Raw genomic sequence first — 16,625 nt, forward strand, 5'->3', positions numbered from 1 at the left:
CTATCTCGGCTGCAATATGTGGTCTTGGATCGATCTGTGGATTTCACCATAGTTCGCTCGATATTTCTCAGCGAGGAATCACTCAGTTTAACTTGCTTCATCGTCCCGGAACATTGCGAGATGTAATGGGCTGCGTAGATTTGAGCAATCTACAGCTGTATCGATCAGTCATCCCGGTTGATTCTGATCACTGAAATGACCACTGAAATGGATGCCTATTTGACCGAATCTCTCTGAGGATTTTGAATGATTAATTGTTTATGGATGTAGAAGACTTATTTTGTAGTTAGTTTACTTCGCCCCCAACGTAATTATGAGCTTTATAGTCAAATGGCAATAAACGTACTTGCAGGTTATCTTGTTCCGACTCCGTCTGTAGACTGATATCTCCTAATCAATAAAACCCCTCAATGACCGAACGGTAAAGTCTTTGATAAAATATGCATAAAACAAAGTGAGCGAAATGAACTGAGTGAATTAATAACGGAATTATTTTGTTGAATCACTAACATTCACCGATCCCGTGGAACAGTTCTCAACAAAAGATGAAATTCTTCCTTTCTTTTGGGTTGTATGTAATTTGGAAACATGGTTAACAGAATTCAGTTTGCGACTCAGCGACTTGCCTGAAAGTTCTATTTCGAATTTCCTATCAGTTGTTGTTATTTGAACCTGGCTGCCCGATTTCTATGGCAGTCACTGAGAACATCTCTGCAGAAACGCATTTGCCACTTGCCTCACTTGATATGTGGTTCCCCTACTAGATACTTGTCCAGCTCTTGCTTACTGACATATTCTGATTAACTTTCAGGATGCGACCAATGACCAGGAAACAGCTAGCCTCCTGAAATATGATGTTCATGTGAACGCATAAAACAAGAGTGCGTGCACAAAATTCTTCATTCCAAAATATTCTGGAAGTGCGTATTGATCGGATTAATACGTCCCAACTTTCTCAGGTCTCTTGCCCAAGGCTTTCATCTGAGCAGAAGAAACTTGGGATTTCAATGCCTTGTAACTTCTGTTTCAAGCTGCTCTGATGCTATGAAAATGGGGGATCCAAATGTTTGAAATTTCCAAAGAAATAGGGTGGTAACCTTACATTTGTAGCTCAATAGTTAACGCAAGGTTTTGCTCATTGTTGTCCGGCATCTAATCTCTGCTTTCACGTAGTTATCGGCAGTTTTGTCCAAGGATTGAAAGATAACGACCACGCCACTGTTGCCCGTATTGATGCAGGTATTTCGCAAGTCATTCGTAGTGCGAGGGCGTCTGGGAATTTCTCATTGATGTTTCGTTCCATTAGTAAGTCTAATCGATGCTGAAAATACGAGATTCTTTGTACAGCTGGGTCCAGCTGCGTGATAAAATCCCAATTGAAATCTCCCGAATCCCCTCACGTTTCCATCAATCCATAAGTATCTCAAATGCCGTAGCGCCACTCATTGTCCGATCAAGGGATCCACATCACTTGACTCATTGAGTGACGACATCTTATGGAGCATTCCCCCTAAGCTACTTACAGAGTGCTGTTAATGTGAGGGGGTTTTCGAATTTTCAACTGAGTGGTGCTACGTCCTGTTTAAGGGCTTTTCAAGACAGACTGGCTCCAATTCCAGGATGAAATCTCAATTTAACAAATTAATTACTACTTTACAATACATACAGCGTTTCATGACTGAGGCGAGATGGCTGAATGGTTAGAGCGCGAATTTGCTGACCAGAAGGTCCGTGGTTCGAACCCCATCTCTGCATTTCGACTTCTCCAGTCTAAGCATGATCAGACTGCCAGGTTCCCAGCCCTTGTGCTGTCTTCGGGTATCATGACAGTTAGGCACCGAAACGGTGTAACAGCTCTGAACGATCATCGTGATTTGGACAGTGCAGACGTCAAACCCGTTGCAAATGATGAAACAACTCAGGATATCCATCATCCGCTTTTACACTGATGACAATTAAAGGGACGGAACGTCTAATATGAGACGAGGATAGCAGATCGCTGGTATCACAGAATAATGATTCATAGAAACCCAAATTCAGAAGTAGATTCCCCAGGACTGAGGTATATCTCAGGGAGCTGTAAAACCAAGCCCAGTCTAGGGTATGTGTTTGGACAACTCGTCCAAGTTAGGTTGTATTGCAAGACGACGCTTAGTTGATTACTTCAACAGCATTTATGAGCGTTCTGGTCTGTGAATGACAAGTGGCCGAGAACACTACAACTATGCTTGATTTAACAGGGTAGTTAGCGGAATAGTGCTGAAATTCACTTCAGCAATCCTTAAATAGATTCAAATACTTGGGATCAACATAGCTCATTCTCACCGAGAACGAAATCTGAAGTGAACATGGGAATTTTATACCCCTATCTTAAACATACTTGTGGTCAGATCTCCCATCCCAGTCGGAAACGGCAGGATAACGTGTCTTTGGTCTAGGAATGAGTGAGACCTGTCATTTGTACATCTTGGTAAACAAGCGAAAATTGCCTGGTGGGGTTCGAAGTTTTTTAACACAGTCCTTCAGTCTGACGGTTACGGAATCGTCTTCGTAGTTTTCGTTCCTTGACGCGCTTGCACATCTTATCCGGATCACCAAATGTTTTCTGATTGCATAGCTGAGACGGACGTGAAGGTTCTGCCTTCAGATACTATTAAGCATAAATTCCTCGGAATAGCACATTGATCGTTTGCCACATTGTCGGCTCAGTTCACTCTAAATTTCCCGATATGTTTCGCTCCAAGTATCGTTTTAACATGAAGACGGTGGATATGTTTGCGATCTCTCCCATTAGTTAAGGTGAACAACTACTGTTTTCATGAACATGAACGCTGCGTACTGTCTTCCGTTCCTTATCGGTGATTCAGGTAAGACGAGAAAAACCCACCGACTCGTGCTTGAATGGTTCCAAACGGATCATAAGAGTAGTGGTGGTTGGTTAGGTGTACGCAGTCGGAAGAGTTGGAAGTTGAATGAATGGGACATTTGCCGTGAGTAACCGTTTTTCTATAGGCGAACAATTACTCCTCAAGAGGTTGAGGCAGTCATTTCCATCAGCGTTTACTTATGCAGGAATCGGGAGTTTGTTGCTTAGGGCTGATTAAAAGACTAACTGGAAAGCTGAGTTAAGCCAATAATTGCTGAACAATGTCCCCTATTGAAAGCCTTCTCTTTGTAAAAAAACAACAGCAGGCCAGTATCAGAAGTATTGAACTATTTTCTACTTTTAAAACCTTACAGTCTCCTATTATATATTCAAATTCATGTATCAAAACGCCTGCAGTATCTCCAACCACATCCGCGCGAAAACTTACTGAGTTTGGCCACGGGGATGGTAAATGTTTTGTTAATTTGCACCAACTGGGTCTTTTTCCACACAGACTTACATATAATCCTTCATGTTTCAAAATCTGACCAGGTTGTCGGTTCTGAAAATTGTGTGAATACTTACGAACTAGGGTTTGAACCACCACTGCACAGCAGGTATGAATGTGTGACTTAAGTGGCTGTCAATCTTTGGAAGAGTCCATGTTCTCCAGCTTTGGAAATCTAAACTCCGCTCTTGCAATGCATTTGAGTGATCCAAATCAATTTTGTCGTTTTTTTTTCAGTGGCTTCACTCAACTGGTGTGTGAATATTTGCAAGCTTACTATCCAAGATCAACCAGAACTGAAGTGAAGTGAAGAACGGACTTCCAAAGGTCACCAAGCCGTTGTGTGGGTCGCTCATGAAGTAGACATCGATACCGGCTTCAATATGACTGCTCTGCAATTCCTGTTTAGGTGTTAAACGATGAAGCACCGGATAATCTGTGCTAACAAACCGAGACCAACCAGATACGGCGGCTGAATTTTGTTTAAACGCGTGTCCTTCGAAGGACAGAAGACCCAAATAATGAGGGATTCATACTTCGTTTGTTTTTCTACGTCAAATTCTTACTTTCCTTTTTTGCTGCATTTTGCAAGCAACTTGCGTTGTGAGGTCAGGCTGCGCCTTCATTTTCGAAAAGCATGTAGTTTTGCATGCCGTTGAATAGTGACAACCTCAGTTGTTTTAAAGAAAAGTTTTAGCCCAAAAGTCCCAAATAAATTGTCCGTTTTGCGGAGTAGCCCTTGGATCCGTAATTTTATGTAAAATGACCCTAGAGTAGAAACCTGAATAAATAAGGTCTTGCCATTTCCGGAGAAACTCGTAACAGAGAGCTTGTATATGATACGGAAAATAGGCTAAACCAAAATCCCATTTTTTCCCAACTTTGCATCACGGAGCCGTTTTTACTTTCTTGAAAAAAGAATTGGTTGTGTGCTCAGGTTTGTCCTAATGACTGTTTGTAGCAAAGGCTATAGTTTCTGAGAAACGTATTCTACGCAGAATGGCTATCCGACCCGTTTCAGACTAAGAACATTGATTTCTGGGGAAGAAACACAGACAAAACACTCGGTAAACAAGAAGCCCGTCTACGTCATCTGCCGTAAAAGGGCAAGAAAAAAAATGAAATTATGCCCATTTGACTAAGGATTTAGTAGAGTGTACGTTTATGGCGTCTAAACTCTGTTCGAAATTCGGTTCTTCCCACATCATTAGATCATAACTGGAAGAAAATCCGCCAGCCTCTTTCGCATGCTCATGTCGAGTATCGTGTAGTGGTCGTAAAATAATGTGTTTGTCAGACAGTCTACGTTAATCCTGTTCCTATTCGCTTGGAAACTGCAGATCCAGCCCAAGCACCACCGCTTTGCATCTAGCCGATACAGCTCACATAGTAGGTAGCGAATGAGTCTTTGGCACCACTGTAACATCGAATTCTCGACTTTCAGCACTGTCAGAGTTTGCATTGGATCCTGTTTGCAGTCCTAATACAAATTACGATGTAGTTGCCAGTTTATCAGTCAAGAGAAGCAGGTCTTATACGCAATACTGCATGGAGATATTACAACAAAAGTATTCAACACCCTTATCTATGAACGGGACCAATAATGACAGACTCGAATAAATTTTCGGCTGACTGAACTTTCCGTTTTATTAGTTACACTCCAATTTTTTTCTAAATAATAAGTAAGCTTACAGAGCATATTAAAACACTTTGTAATTCACAAATCCACATGAAGACGCCAAAATATTTCCGGCATCCACCCCCAGGCACTACTCATTGAGAACTTCCTCGTCATTAAACGGGGTTAACAGGCCTGGGGTGCGCGTTTTCAGGTACTAGCCAAGCATTCTTGATCAAGACAATATAAATGTAGAGCTTTTAGTTCGCTGAAAAATGCTGAATACTATATTTTGCTCCCAGCATATGAATGGACTGGGGATTGCTATGGTAATTCTTACAATGCTAAAATCATGTTGAAAATTCACTGTTAAACCTACTAACTGTGGGGAGATTATTATGCAGTTAACCAATGAAATTCTTGTGGGTATAACTTGGTAGTTACAAAAGTAAGCATTTTAAGATTCATGTCGTGCCGAACTCGCTCTTAGTTTTGCAACATCTCTTCTCCCTTCAAGGTGGAATTAAAATCAAGATGCGAAAAGATTCTGAAATGGCTAGATGTCCGTCCTTTAGTCATTCAAAATTTTCAAAATTCTCCTCTGTAGTGAGTAAGGTTCCTAATTTGCAATTTTTCTTCATATGAGAATGACACGTTTCAAAATTCTTGTTGATAGCACAGTGAAAAAATCGTTGCAAAATGGCTTATTCATCACCAAAAGGAAGAATGTCTGTTTTTTTAGTAGTTTCAACAATTCAACTGGCTACCGCAGCTGTTCAGCCGGGTCACAGCGCAGTCCCGAACAGTAAACGTGGAAACGGTGATGGATTTGGAATTGGGCGAATGAATCTCCCCTCCAAAGTTTCACAGAGTTACTGGTGCCTTCGAACTCCCAACTGCTCCTTAAAAAACTAATGCATTACTCGCATTGTTGCTGAAAAAATTCTGACAGTCCATAACCGCTTTTGTCCCTCTTGGGGCTCATCAAGTAGACGAAGTCCCCAATTTCCCGTCAACCTTATGTTCTACTTGTGCCCAAACTGAACGGATTTTGTCAAATGCACTCATTTGCATATCAATTAGGTTTTGACGGAAGGATCACATGGAACCCAACTGAATCTCTGGTTTACGTATTTATCGAAATTCCGCCTACCTTTTTCAAGCATGGAGATGAAATCCGCAGTCGGTTGTTATCTAACTTACTTGGCTCAATCTGGCCGGAAGACTAGGTCTGAACTAAGTGAAGTTACTCAATATTGATGCCCATTTTCAAGAAGTGTCCTCGCAGTTAGTGTCGTAATCACGGCGGAATTACTTTGACCTTCGTTCTAACCATGCTTACTGCGTTGTTTGTTTTATGCGGTCTTGGGAAGGCGAGTGAAGTCGGAACCGAGGAACAAGGGTCCACCCAGTGAGGGGCTATTTTGGAGACGTCCTTCACGTGCATACGTGTGTCCGACAGTCCTGGTTTTGCTTCACTTAGAGAGTGCGTTTGACTCTGTCGACCGGTTTATTCTTTTCAACATGTTGCGTAACGAGGTGCACCCCGGAAGTTAAGAGCACCTGAGAACGTATGTGGGCTCTCCAATGACTTTCCTTCAAGTAGTGTTGTTCAACGGCAAGTCCGCTTCTTCCATTTTCGTTTACCGTCATCGATGATGAATTAATGAAGCAAGCAGTGGAGAGTATCCAAAACCCCCGTGATCGAATCTTTTTGAGCGAGAGCCTTGTGGACTTGGATTGTGCAGACTAATTTTGAAGAAGATCAAGAAGCTCAACCAATAATGGAAAAGCCGTTGAAAGTCATCCAGTCCTTTGGAAAGTGCTTCACGCTGACAAAGTAGAATGTCATGCGGCGGGTATACAGTCTTTGAAAATGTTTCTATGGATTCACTGGGTAACACCGGGAGTAGTGGAACCCCATACGCATCTTGGAAGTTGCACTAGCTCTGTCGGTAATGTGTCAAACAAAGTCAACGCACGAATCTCAAAGACCAAAATTGTGTTAGCTAATTTGCGCTGTTTATGATATCTAAAAGCCATATCTCACCACGAAGGACGCAATTATCAGACTAAGGTGCGGGCTGTTTGGTTGTAAGCCTGTACACTCGGCCCCTTTGGGGCTTTGACCACCGATGTCCTACAACTATAGGTAGAATCAGGTGGAACCAGAAAACTCAGAGTGAGTTGGTCAGGAAACGGATGCTTAGTTAAGCAGATGTCACTTCACTCAAATAGTGCATCCATCACTGTGGAATAAAGGGACCGGGCTGTGCCTTATGTAAGATGAATCCAAACGTATGTTTACTATGGAAACACGTGTGTAAAGACGAGCGACCAGAGAAAGAACAAACAATGCTAAATGCTCTTCAATACACAGTAGGCGCTAGCACATTCTAAACTCGCACATCGTGCACAAATTGTCCGTCATACAAGGTCAGGTATGGAAGTCAGTGGCAAGAATGAACGCTCAGCGTAAATTTAATTTGGTCAAACAAACCGTTGGGCGTAAGAAGAGAAGATTGGTTGAATATACTACTCATGAGGTTGCTGAAAAATTTTCGACAGACTACTACTGCTTACGTTCGGCTTAGGGCTTATCATGTAGACGCAATCCTCGATTTTTCGTTGAAGTTGTGTTCCAATTGATCCCAGATTGATATGCAAATGCGTGTATTTGCCAAGGTTTGTGCAATTCAGGTTCAAATGGAAAGTAAGTTTGACGGAGATCGCTCTTAACTGATAAGCCCGGAGTGGAAAAGCGAAACCGGTCGTGGGTTTCTTGAATAGTTTTCAGCAGCCTTATGAGTAGTGTATTACGTCTGTAAAACATATTGCAATACCTCGAATATCGTACCACGTGAAACATAAGGCGGCCTGTTGCCACGCCATCATAAACAAGAGATCCAGCCGTTTCCGGTAGTGTAGTTGTTGAAAGCTTGGCTTGTCACAAGGACCACATTCATACTGGCACAAACAGTTTGCGACAACCACAATCCTGTCGGTGAATCCCGTGTTCCACTTTACCTGGACTCACTTGCAACAGACCGTTGATTAGTATAGTTCGAAGCGATAGTACGGGTTTGGCTTAATCCTCAAGTTTTCGTCAGGTTTTAGCTGGCTGATGGAAAACAAGTAGAAAATCAGTCGTGGATTGTCGAGGGGTTTCCAGCAACCGTGAGGAAAATATATTGTGACATCTCCTATACAGTATGAACTGAAACATGAGCCGGGTTTTGTGTGGCATATTCAATGGAAGAATGCCATAAACGTAAAAAAAAGCCGGGATTTGATAACTTCTCACTTTCTCACCGACTTGATCCGCAAATGAGTGAGTTTGGTCAATTCCGCAGTCGGTTTAAAATGTTGAATTTAATCCATCAATGGAAACCCAAGGATCCCAAAAGCATTCGTGGGGATCTTTCTGGTGTTCCACCACAATGATCTTCACAGAATTTTGATGCAACGCCACAACAATTATTGCTATTTCACCTCTGAAGCATTTCAAGCGTTTCACTGCGTAATCTATACGGATGAGATGGCTTAAGTGGTTTGAGCGCGAATTTGCCGACTGGCAGGTCCGTGGTTTGAGATCTGCCTTTCGACTTCCCTATCTGGGCATGGGCAACCTGGCGGTATCCAAGCCCACGTGCTTTCTTGGGGGGGGGCATGTCAGCTAACCATCGGAAGGGTGTTACATCTGAACAATAATTCAATCTATACGGGTCTAATCGTAAGTGCCATGTACTGCACGGTTAGTGGGAAGTTTAAAAATGGCGCTGCACACAAGTACTAGTCAGCCACTAAATCACACTTGTACTAAACTGATTGCTCCGACCACACTTCGAATATTTTGGCACAAAACACATCTTGATCACCTAATGGAGCCGAACAGTAAATCTCTAACCGCAAACTCGCTGCCCTCAAATTTATCACTAAGCGTCACTAACGAAAAGAACTAGAAATGTTTCTACGGAAGCGCAGTCTAACAAAGAACAGCGTAGTTTTTAGCACAATATATGTTTAGCGCAAATCCAATGTGAAATTTCAAAGTAGACGCATTATACTTAGCGGGTGGTCCATATGCAAATCGCACTCTTTTCAGTTTCAAAAAGGTTGACCACACAATGTCAGGCAATCACAAACACAGTACTCTCTCGCATTTTGAGAGAGAGAAAAGACTTGTGCAGCATCTTTCTACGTCTTCGCAGCCCGCTGGTAAAGCGTCCAGCATCTCTGATTAACAGCAGATGGCAGTATGTGTGCCCAAGCGTTGCACAACCTTGAATGTAAAAAAATGGGACGCATTGGTGCATCAGCAAGTTTTACCTTCATACTAATCTTCCGGGCATGTTCTCTGGGTCGAAAAAATACATTTCATAGTGGCCAGCTCGGAGCAGACAAAGATTACTGCGTGATGCGTACGCGTATTGCATCACGACTAGATACAAAATAATAAGCGCCCAAAAATGTAAATTGTCTTGCGTCGTTTTATCTTGTTGCCTGTCTTCTGCAACGCTAATGCGTATTGTAGCTATGTCACATCTTCGGAAATGCTTTTTCCCTCACTTATTGCTAGACTAAGCCAAGACACGTACAAAACTCAGAGGCGTACCCCGATGATGTTGGAAGCGCTAGAGAGTTGGATATCCAGGCGAACGGTAAAAGATATTGCCTTCTCACCAATTCTGGAACCATACAGTATTTTGTTCCCTAAGGTGAAGCATTCTTGGGAAGATAAGGTGTGATTCGGACAGCTATTACAGTAGGCCCCCATCAGTCACAGAAATGTCTGCTGGTTATACATCCACCAGAAGTATTTCCTGTTGAAAATACTCCCACCCGAATGCCACGCTTTCTTAAAATTCTATTCTTCTTGGCCTACTAAAATAGCGTTTTTACATTGTGGTTCGTTTGGCAATCCGCCTTCGGAGAAGCATCTTGGGGGAACGTCAAGCTACAAAACGATAGTGTTTCCTCCTGGAAATGAATGCAGAATTTAATCACCATCTTTGAGTTTCACTGTATGCGGAGGCTCTCAACATCTTCTCTTTGCTTTCTAGACAAATGTTTATCGTGTGTGGTTGTTCTGGAATAATTAGAGCCTCTTTGACACTATCTTGTGATGGCGAATCAATGATATTCGCCATATTTGAGCGGTCGAATGAGTAATACCGCTCTTAGTTTGTTATAATTACTCCATTTTTCCACTCACTGACAATGATAGCTTCGTCAATGCGACGTCTGGCGCTAGTGAACCGCTTACCTTGTGAGGGTCGCTGTACCAGGTAGACCTCACCAGGGGTAACTAGGTCACATGGCCACATGACGTGTTACGCCCACGGCTAGACGGACACGAGAAATGACCATAACCCCAAACACTGAGCGAAAAACGAAAGTAATGCTAGTTGAGAACTCCCGCTTCGTGGACTCACTCGTCGTTGGCCTATCGAGTCAAGGCTGAATATCCCGTCGTTCTGTGTGCGATGCACTGACCTCGAACGAGTAGAGGGATCGGTGGGGTTCTACTGCCGCTGCGCAAGTAGCCAGAGTTGAACTTTGAGGTTACCCTTACAAATAGCAATGGTGACAACGACTCGATTCTATCGCTAACCTGCTGGCCCGGGCCATCGATCCAATGATTTACGGAAGCCCTGTTAATCGTACGTACTGCAAAAATAATTGTCACGGAAACCACATCAATTTTACCTTGCGTGTTTTTCTCTAAGACAGTCAGTTGGTGACGTCAAAGTACGGTGTCTCCTGCTTATATCACCAGCGCGCACAAATGGTTAAGATCAGGCTACTTGTTGCAACAAGCAGAATTACTACAGAGAATCCACACATCCTACTAGTCAGTGAACTGAGAAAATGGATGCACCTGAATATCACCCACCATGGCCAATATGGTGTACCGCCATCGAATCATAGGTTATGGCACAAGTTCTTAGTTCTTTCAACTGATTCATTCCGATCAGTAGCAAATCTAATTTCATAGTATGACAGCTTGCTTCTTCACTTCACATGTTGAAACCTTTCTGACAGCCGACAGCCATGTCAGAATCTGACGAAGTTTCGCAATGCAGTACCCTTCTTTCAACATGCCTTATTAGCGTCGTGATCTTCAACATATAAAATGCAAGTTGAGATCACGAAGCGTTAACTTTACTCAGCAAGGCATCGTAAGCAGCCCCACATACTTCTCAACAATTGCCCTAGTTCGTTGACCTGCAACCTGATTTGCAGCATCGAAGAAGTCTTTATCCAGAATGTTCTGAAAATCACTGAGAACAGGTCAGGACAGACACGTCAAATCCAAAACTTCGTCTGAAACATAATTTTGGACTGATGTCCCCGGGCCTCCTGAAGAAAACAAACAAGAGGGTACGGAAACGGTTAGGCGAGAGCCATTGTGTGGATCATCACACATGAGGGGTACGTATGGTGTTTTGAATGTGACATACAGTCGATCTCGGTTAGCCCGAACTTGGGGCCCAGAGGCAAGGGAACTAAATTTGAATCAGGCCGCCTCCACTTAATTTATGACTTATTATTTGGAAACAGAACCAAGCAGTCATAACCCATGGCGAGACAATAAGCTCAACTCTGCAAGAACGATAATCAAGCGTGAAGACGTTCACCAGGTTAGACGTGAAAATTCAGATGCATCCAGTGTGCGCTGGTGAAGTTGTAAATGCGGTTCACCACTTAATTTATGACTTATTATTTGGAAACAGAACCAAGCAGTCATAACCCATGGCGAGACAATAAGCTCAACTCTGCAAGAACGATAATCAAGCGTGAAGACGTTCACCAGGTTAGACGTGAAAATTCAGATGCATCCAGTGTGCGCTGGTGAAGTTGTAAAATGCGGTTCAAAGTCCGGCATGGCCAAGGATATGTACTACTTATGGGCGATACTGAGAGTTAATCTCGAGTTCGACGATTGCTTCTTTGTTGTGGACTCACCAGAATGATTACTTCAGAACAAGAGGACGACTAATCAAACGAGTTTCATGTGAGTCTGAACTCTGCAAATCCCATAAACACCTACAAATAATCACTTGAGCTGATTGGTCGTAGTCAGTTGTCGTTATCCCACAACAGACAGATGCAATGGCATTCCCTTTTTGGAACAGGTAAAACGCGCACCAAAGGGGCAACTTCCTCACGATTGGGCTGGTCGTACATCCAGCTAACCACACACAATCACATAATCTACAGGCAGGACAGTATCTAGTATGGTGATGATTTCTGCTGACTCATGAATGCAACAATGTACCAGAAGTAGACATTTTTATCAACCTCACGGAATCGAATCCATGCGCTGTCAATCAGCTGCTGGAACCCTTAAGATTACATAGCAGTTCCCAATTTTAGCAGTTAGTGTTTAATTATGCGCTGAACATCAGACCTGTCTGTTTTGCATACTGCGCAAATCAGTGAGTGAAACAGCCGTTGGGCCGAAGTGGAAGATCAGAGTGGTGGAAATGTTCCCGTTTTGCACTAGCGGGTTCCGTGTTGGAGTATGAACAGAAAGTCATTGGTGGGTGAGTCTAGAACCCGCCTTCGGAACTCAGCATACTGTGTCCTATCTGATGCGTGGAACTTGTCTGCTAACAAACACATTACGTGGAAGCACAATTACTAGTCGAGATCTTAGGAAGAACAGGCAGTTTTTCAGATACTAGTTTAACCTTTAAAAATGATTTGTGAACACCCTAGCGCTAAAAGATGGGTTACCTGCTCACGACTGTTGACGTTTCCATTTAGTTGAGAATTGCTGTGTACATCTGTTCCCACGCTACATATGTGTTGCGTTTTCACAGCGCATTCTCGCATTATCTCACCATGGACTCCGGTGTAGAAGAGGTACCTGGGCTCCCGATCAGGGGCGACATTTTACTGCTCGTGTGCAATCAGCTCGCCACCACGACTCTAAATTGCGGCAGGCAATCTGTCAGCCTTTCAGCAAGATTAGTTGTGCTGGCTGCTTCATAGCAAGTCAAAAGACCGATCGAACAGTAACGGGGTGCACAAAGATATCAAGTCGAGATTGCGGTTTACTCCGTCAGGGTCATTCTATCCGGAAGTCCTGAGGGTAACTATGCTACCCAAAGGTATCTAATGAGCCTAAATGAGGCTATAAAAGACTGATAAAGAGAAGTTGGAATCCAAACACCATCGCTGTAGAACTTGGTAGGGTTATCAATCTCTTCCTCCCAGCTGGCGAGCGAGTAACCTCTCGTGTCAACGGTTGGCCCTAGTCCGAAATGGTCACATCCTCAGGTTGGTTAATTTACAGTAATCTGACTTACTCTCCGGTTGTATTCTTTACAGCCCCAGCAACTTGCATCCTCAACCATACCCACATGCTACTTTCTCGAATCTTTTTTTCTGTAGTAGCCGACTCTAGAATAGCAGGAAATAATTACTGAACAAGAGTGAGACGTTGAGTGTAAGCTCATTTAAATGTTAGCGCAACCGACCCACCTGGACGCTCCACTCTGCTTCCTAACAATGCACTGGTGATGTCATTTCCGTTGGGCAAGTTGACCAGGTCAGCGGACAAGCCAACCGTCTAACGACCTCCCTTATGCTGTAGTCTACATTCGCCGCACTTGTGAAGTGCGTCCGGGTAGCTACTTTGAAGATAGCTTATCGTGTTGTGGTCGCCTCCATGGTACGGAAAGAACATTGGAATCCACAGACATCACGAATTTGAAATTTCATTCACTCAGGGTGTACCAAGTTTCATTGATAAGTGAAGTAACCTATATTGCATGCTGGACTACCTTTCAGTTTTCTGGGCTGGTATAGATCATTTTGTCCATATCCAGCTGGTTACAAAATTTACGAATGCGGTCTGCACAAGCGAATAAGGGCAGGCGACTGATAAAGGGGACGTCCAAACTAATTAAACTTCGCCCAGAATCTTACCGTGATGGCTGGAAACGTGAAACGCTGGTGTGTAAATTATGGACTAGCAAGGAAGTAAGTTGAATGCGAGTCAGAAACACGGGTGTATTTGCTTTTGACATGAACCAAACACTGAGGTGCATCGCCGGAACCATTCTCCAAGTCTTCGTTTTAAGGGTTCTCATGAAGTACATCTACATATACTCCTTATTGTGAAATATGACCGGTCGTCCGCAACCTTAAACGATTGCTTCTGACACACTACATACATCGGTCTAATGGGAGTTGTTTGACGTTATGTGTAATAATCCAAGATCGAAATGGATTTATCGGACATACACGCACCTTGCAGGCGAACGATGAGCTCCAATAAACCTGCTTTTCTCTCCACAACACTTAATTCAACAGGGCATACTTATTAGCTGAATGAAAGTTCCATAACCACTTCAGCAATTTGTCTACAGAGATTTGAAGTTATCATCATAAAAACCACTGTCAAAATCATCACATACAGCAAGCCGTTTATCGTATATCCCCATTTACGCATCAAATTCGATTGATTTTATTTTTTGACAAACAGAAAGCAGAGTTCCGCTTCCTAGTACGCACCCTACCCGGTTCGCCTGAATAATGATGACAAAATAATGAGTTGATGGCAATGCCACTGCGTAACTAAACTCACATCTTTCGGGCTTTCTTGAAGAATGAACAGGCTTAGCGACAAAAACCCTAAACAGTGGTTACGTTCAATGAACGTTGGCGATTCCCGTATATTTAGTAGTAGGAATTATGTGTTGGAGAACAAGTGGCACAACGAAAGCCCCATGAAAGTAAATGTACGAGTACAAAATATGATACTGGCATATACATTCCCCACAACTCTGTTCTAATTCAGCCGATGTTTGAACATTGTGTGGCCCTAATGGGGCCACGTTTATTACTGCTCCATCCTCCGTCTTCCGGAAATGAGCTCAACACTGGGGAAAACGTCCGCTGCAATGACGCAGTACAGTTGTGTGCACACTGCGCTCAGTAGGATGATCTCAAGATGGTGTCAGACCCCATATGAACTGAAAACGGTCTGTTAAATCTAACTTGACCTTATGATATTTCCCCCACTCATTTGCTTACTCCGCCTATGTACTTTTGATCTCCAGTTGTTTTGCTTATTCTTAATCGCCACTCACCTTGCCACAGAGGCCGTCCTTTCCGACACTTGTCTGTCTGTGTGTGAATGTGCGCTGCTGACCTGCTTACCCACATGCGTTCATGTCCCGTTTGCTGAGCCTGCCTTGACTTGTTTTCTCATGAGGTCCGTGTTATCGCACGTCCAATGAGAATCACGAGACCGTCGTCGGAAGGATCGACCGCAACCCACGCACTGAGCGGTCATTCCGCTCGCCGTTGTTTGGTGTGCGGACGTTGACACTGCACCGGTCAGTGACAGACCTGTGAACTTGTTGACGCTAACAACGTGAACAACTGAGGTTTGTTGTAGAAATTTGCTTACCCTTGTGTAAATAGTACCGTAGAATCACGAACCCAATCCTTCCTTTTGATATTCGGGATTGTCGAACCTACGCGTCACTCAAAGTTCCGTATCGGGAACCTCAACACGGTCGTCCGCTTTACTTATTTCTCGTACTCCTCCATAGCGTAATAACATAAGAAGTGACTAGGTTTAGACCTGCCATTATTCGCAGGAAGGGCGAAACCGATTTCTAGGACCGTAGGTCGCGTTTTGTATAGGAAATTATGTAACAACAATACGTATTTTTTAAGCATTGGCTGACTTTTTCAGTTTTTGAGTAAGCATGTTTCCTCATAAAGCACCTTATATACGTCCCGTGCTGTCCGGACCTGTTTAAGTTTGAAGCATGAAAGTCCTCATTTGCATATGTAGAGAAGAAATCAAATCGACGCGTTCTTAAGCATCAAAGCATTGCTGTATAAACTGCGTTGCTCAGTTTTTTCGCTTCTTACTTTTTCTATGCGTCCTCATGTGTTGCGCTTTGAGAAGGTATGAGGTAGGCATCCGTCATGCCTCACGATATTTTGGAAAATAATACCTGTAAATGCTCTTTTGAAAAAAATTATCCCGGTAGGGGAACTCTGCACATAAAATTTGAAAATCAACTAAAACGTGTTTCGTTGAACCTAGCAGAAATTTCTCTTCATTGTTTTATTATCTGTAGTATTGCCATATTACTGTTATTTAAATAGTATTAGTTGAAGACTTATTATGTGAGACAGTGTTTAAAGACTACAATTACATAGTAATCCGTGAGCCTACTTCCAGTCACTTCGGTACAACTCGTACAATTATCCCGCTAAATCAAACACATTATCGTCTTTGATAAACTTTGGGATAAATGGAGTTAAGCTTCGACCGCTTTCAAATGGCCACGCATTTTATGAACCACCGATTCTTCGTGGGCGTTTTTAAGTTTACCTAGTACGCTTACCAAGTGCCAACCTTAGAATCCAATCGCCCGATCGCCTAGCTAATTTTGCGATAGAACTTTCATCTCCAATGCACTACTCCGCATTGATGGGGACACCACGATTGTTCTAGAAGCGTTTGCAACAAAATTGCCGAGCTCAGCTAACAAGTGAACCGCCACCTGAATAGCCTGAACAATTAGCAGTAGCTGGTCCTCTATCAAACGTTGTCATGATTCTAAGCCGGGGAGGAATGAGACGCCTCAAATGTA

The 16,625-nt window shown here is 43.1% G+C and overlaps 1 protein-coding gene across 1 annotated transcript; it reads right to left on the bottom strand.

Annotated features, from left to right (window-relative positions):
• Nucleotides 1-1,165: 1,165 nt before the first annotated feature.
• T265_03147 (hypothetical protein) lies at nt 1,166-13,358 on the bottom strand (the record flags this gene model as incomplete). Its single annotated transcript, XM_009167560.1, has 8 exons — nt 1,166-1,321; nt 1,722-1,856; nt 2,364-2,489; nt 3,707-3,870; nt 6,689-6,874; nt 7,603-7,726; nt 7,813-8,019; nt 13,311-13,358. The coding sequence occupies 8 exons, from the start codon at nt 13,356-13,358 to the stop codon at nt 1,166-1,168; spliced, it is 1,146 nt and encodes a 381-aa protein (XP_009165824.1).
• Between the last annotated feature and the right edge of the window lie 3,267 nt (nt 13,359-16,625).

The sequence above is a fragment of the Opisthorchis viverrini genome (genome assembly GCF_000715545.1).
Source record: "Opisthorchis viverrini unplaced genomic scaffold opera_v5_43, whole genome shotgun sequence".
Taxonomy (NCBI): Eukaryota; Metazoa; Platyhelminthes; class Trematoda; order Opisthorchiida; family Opisthorchiidae; genus Opisthorchis; species Opisthorchis viverrini.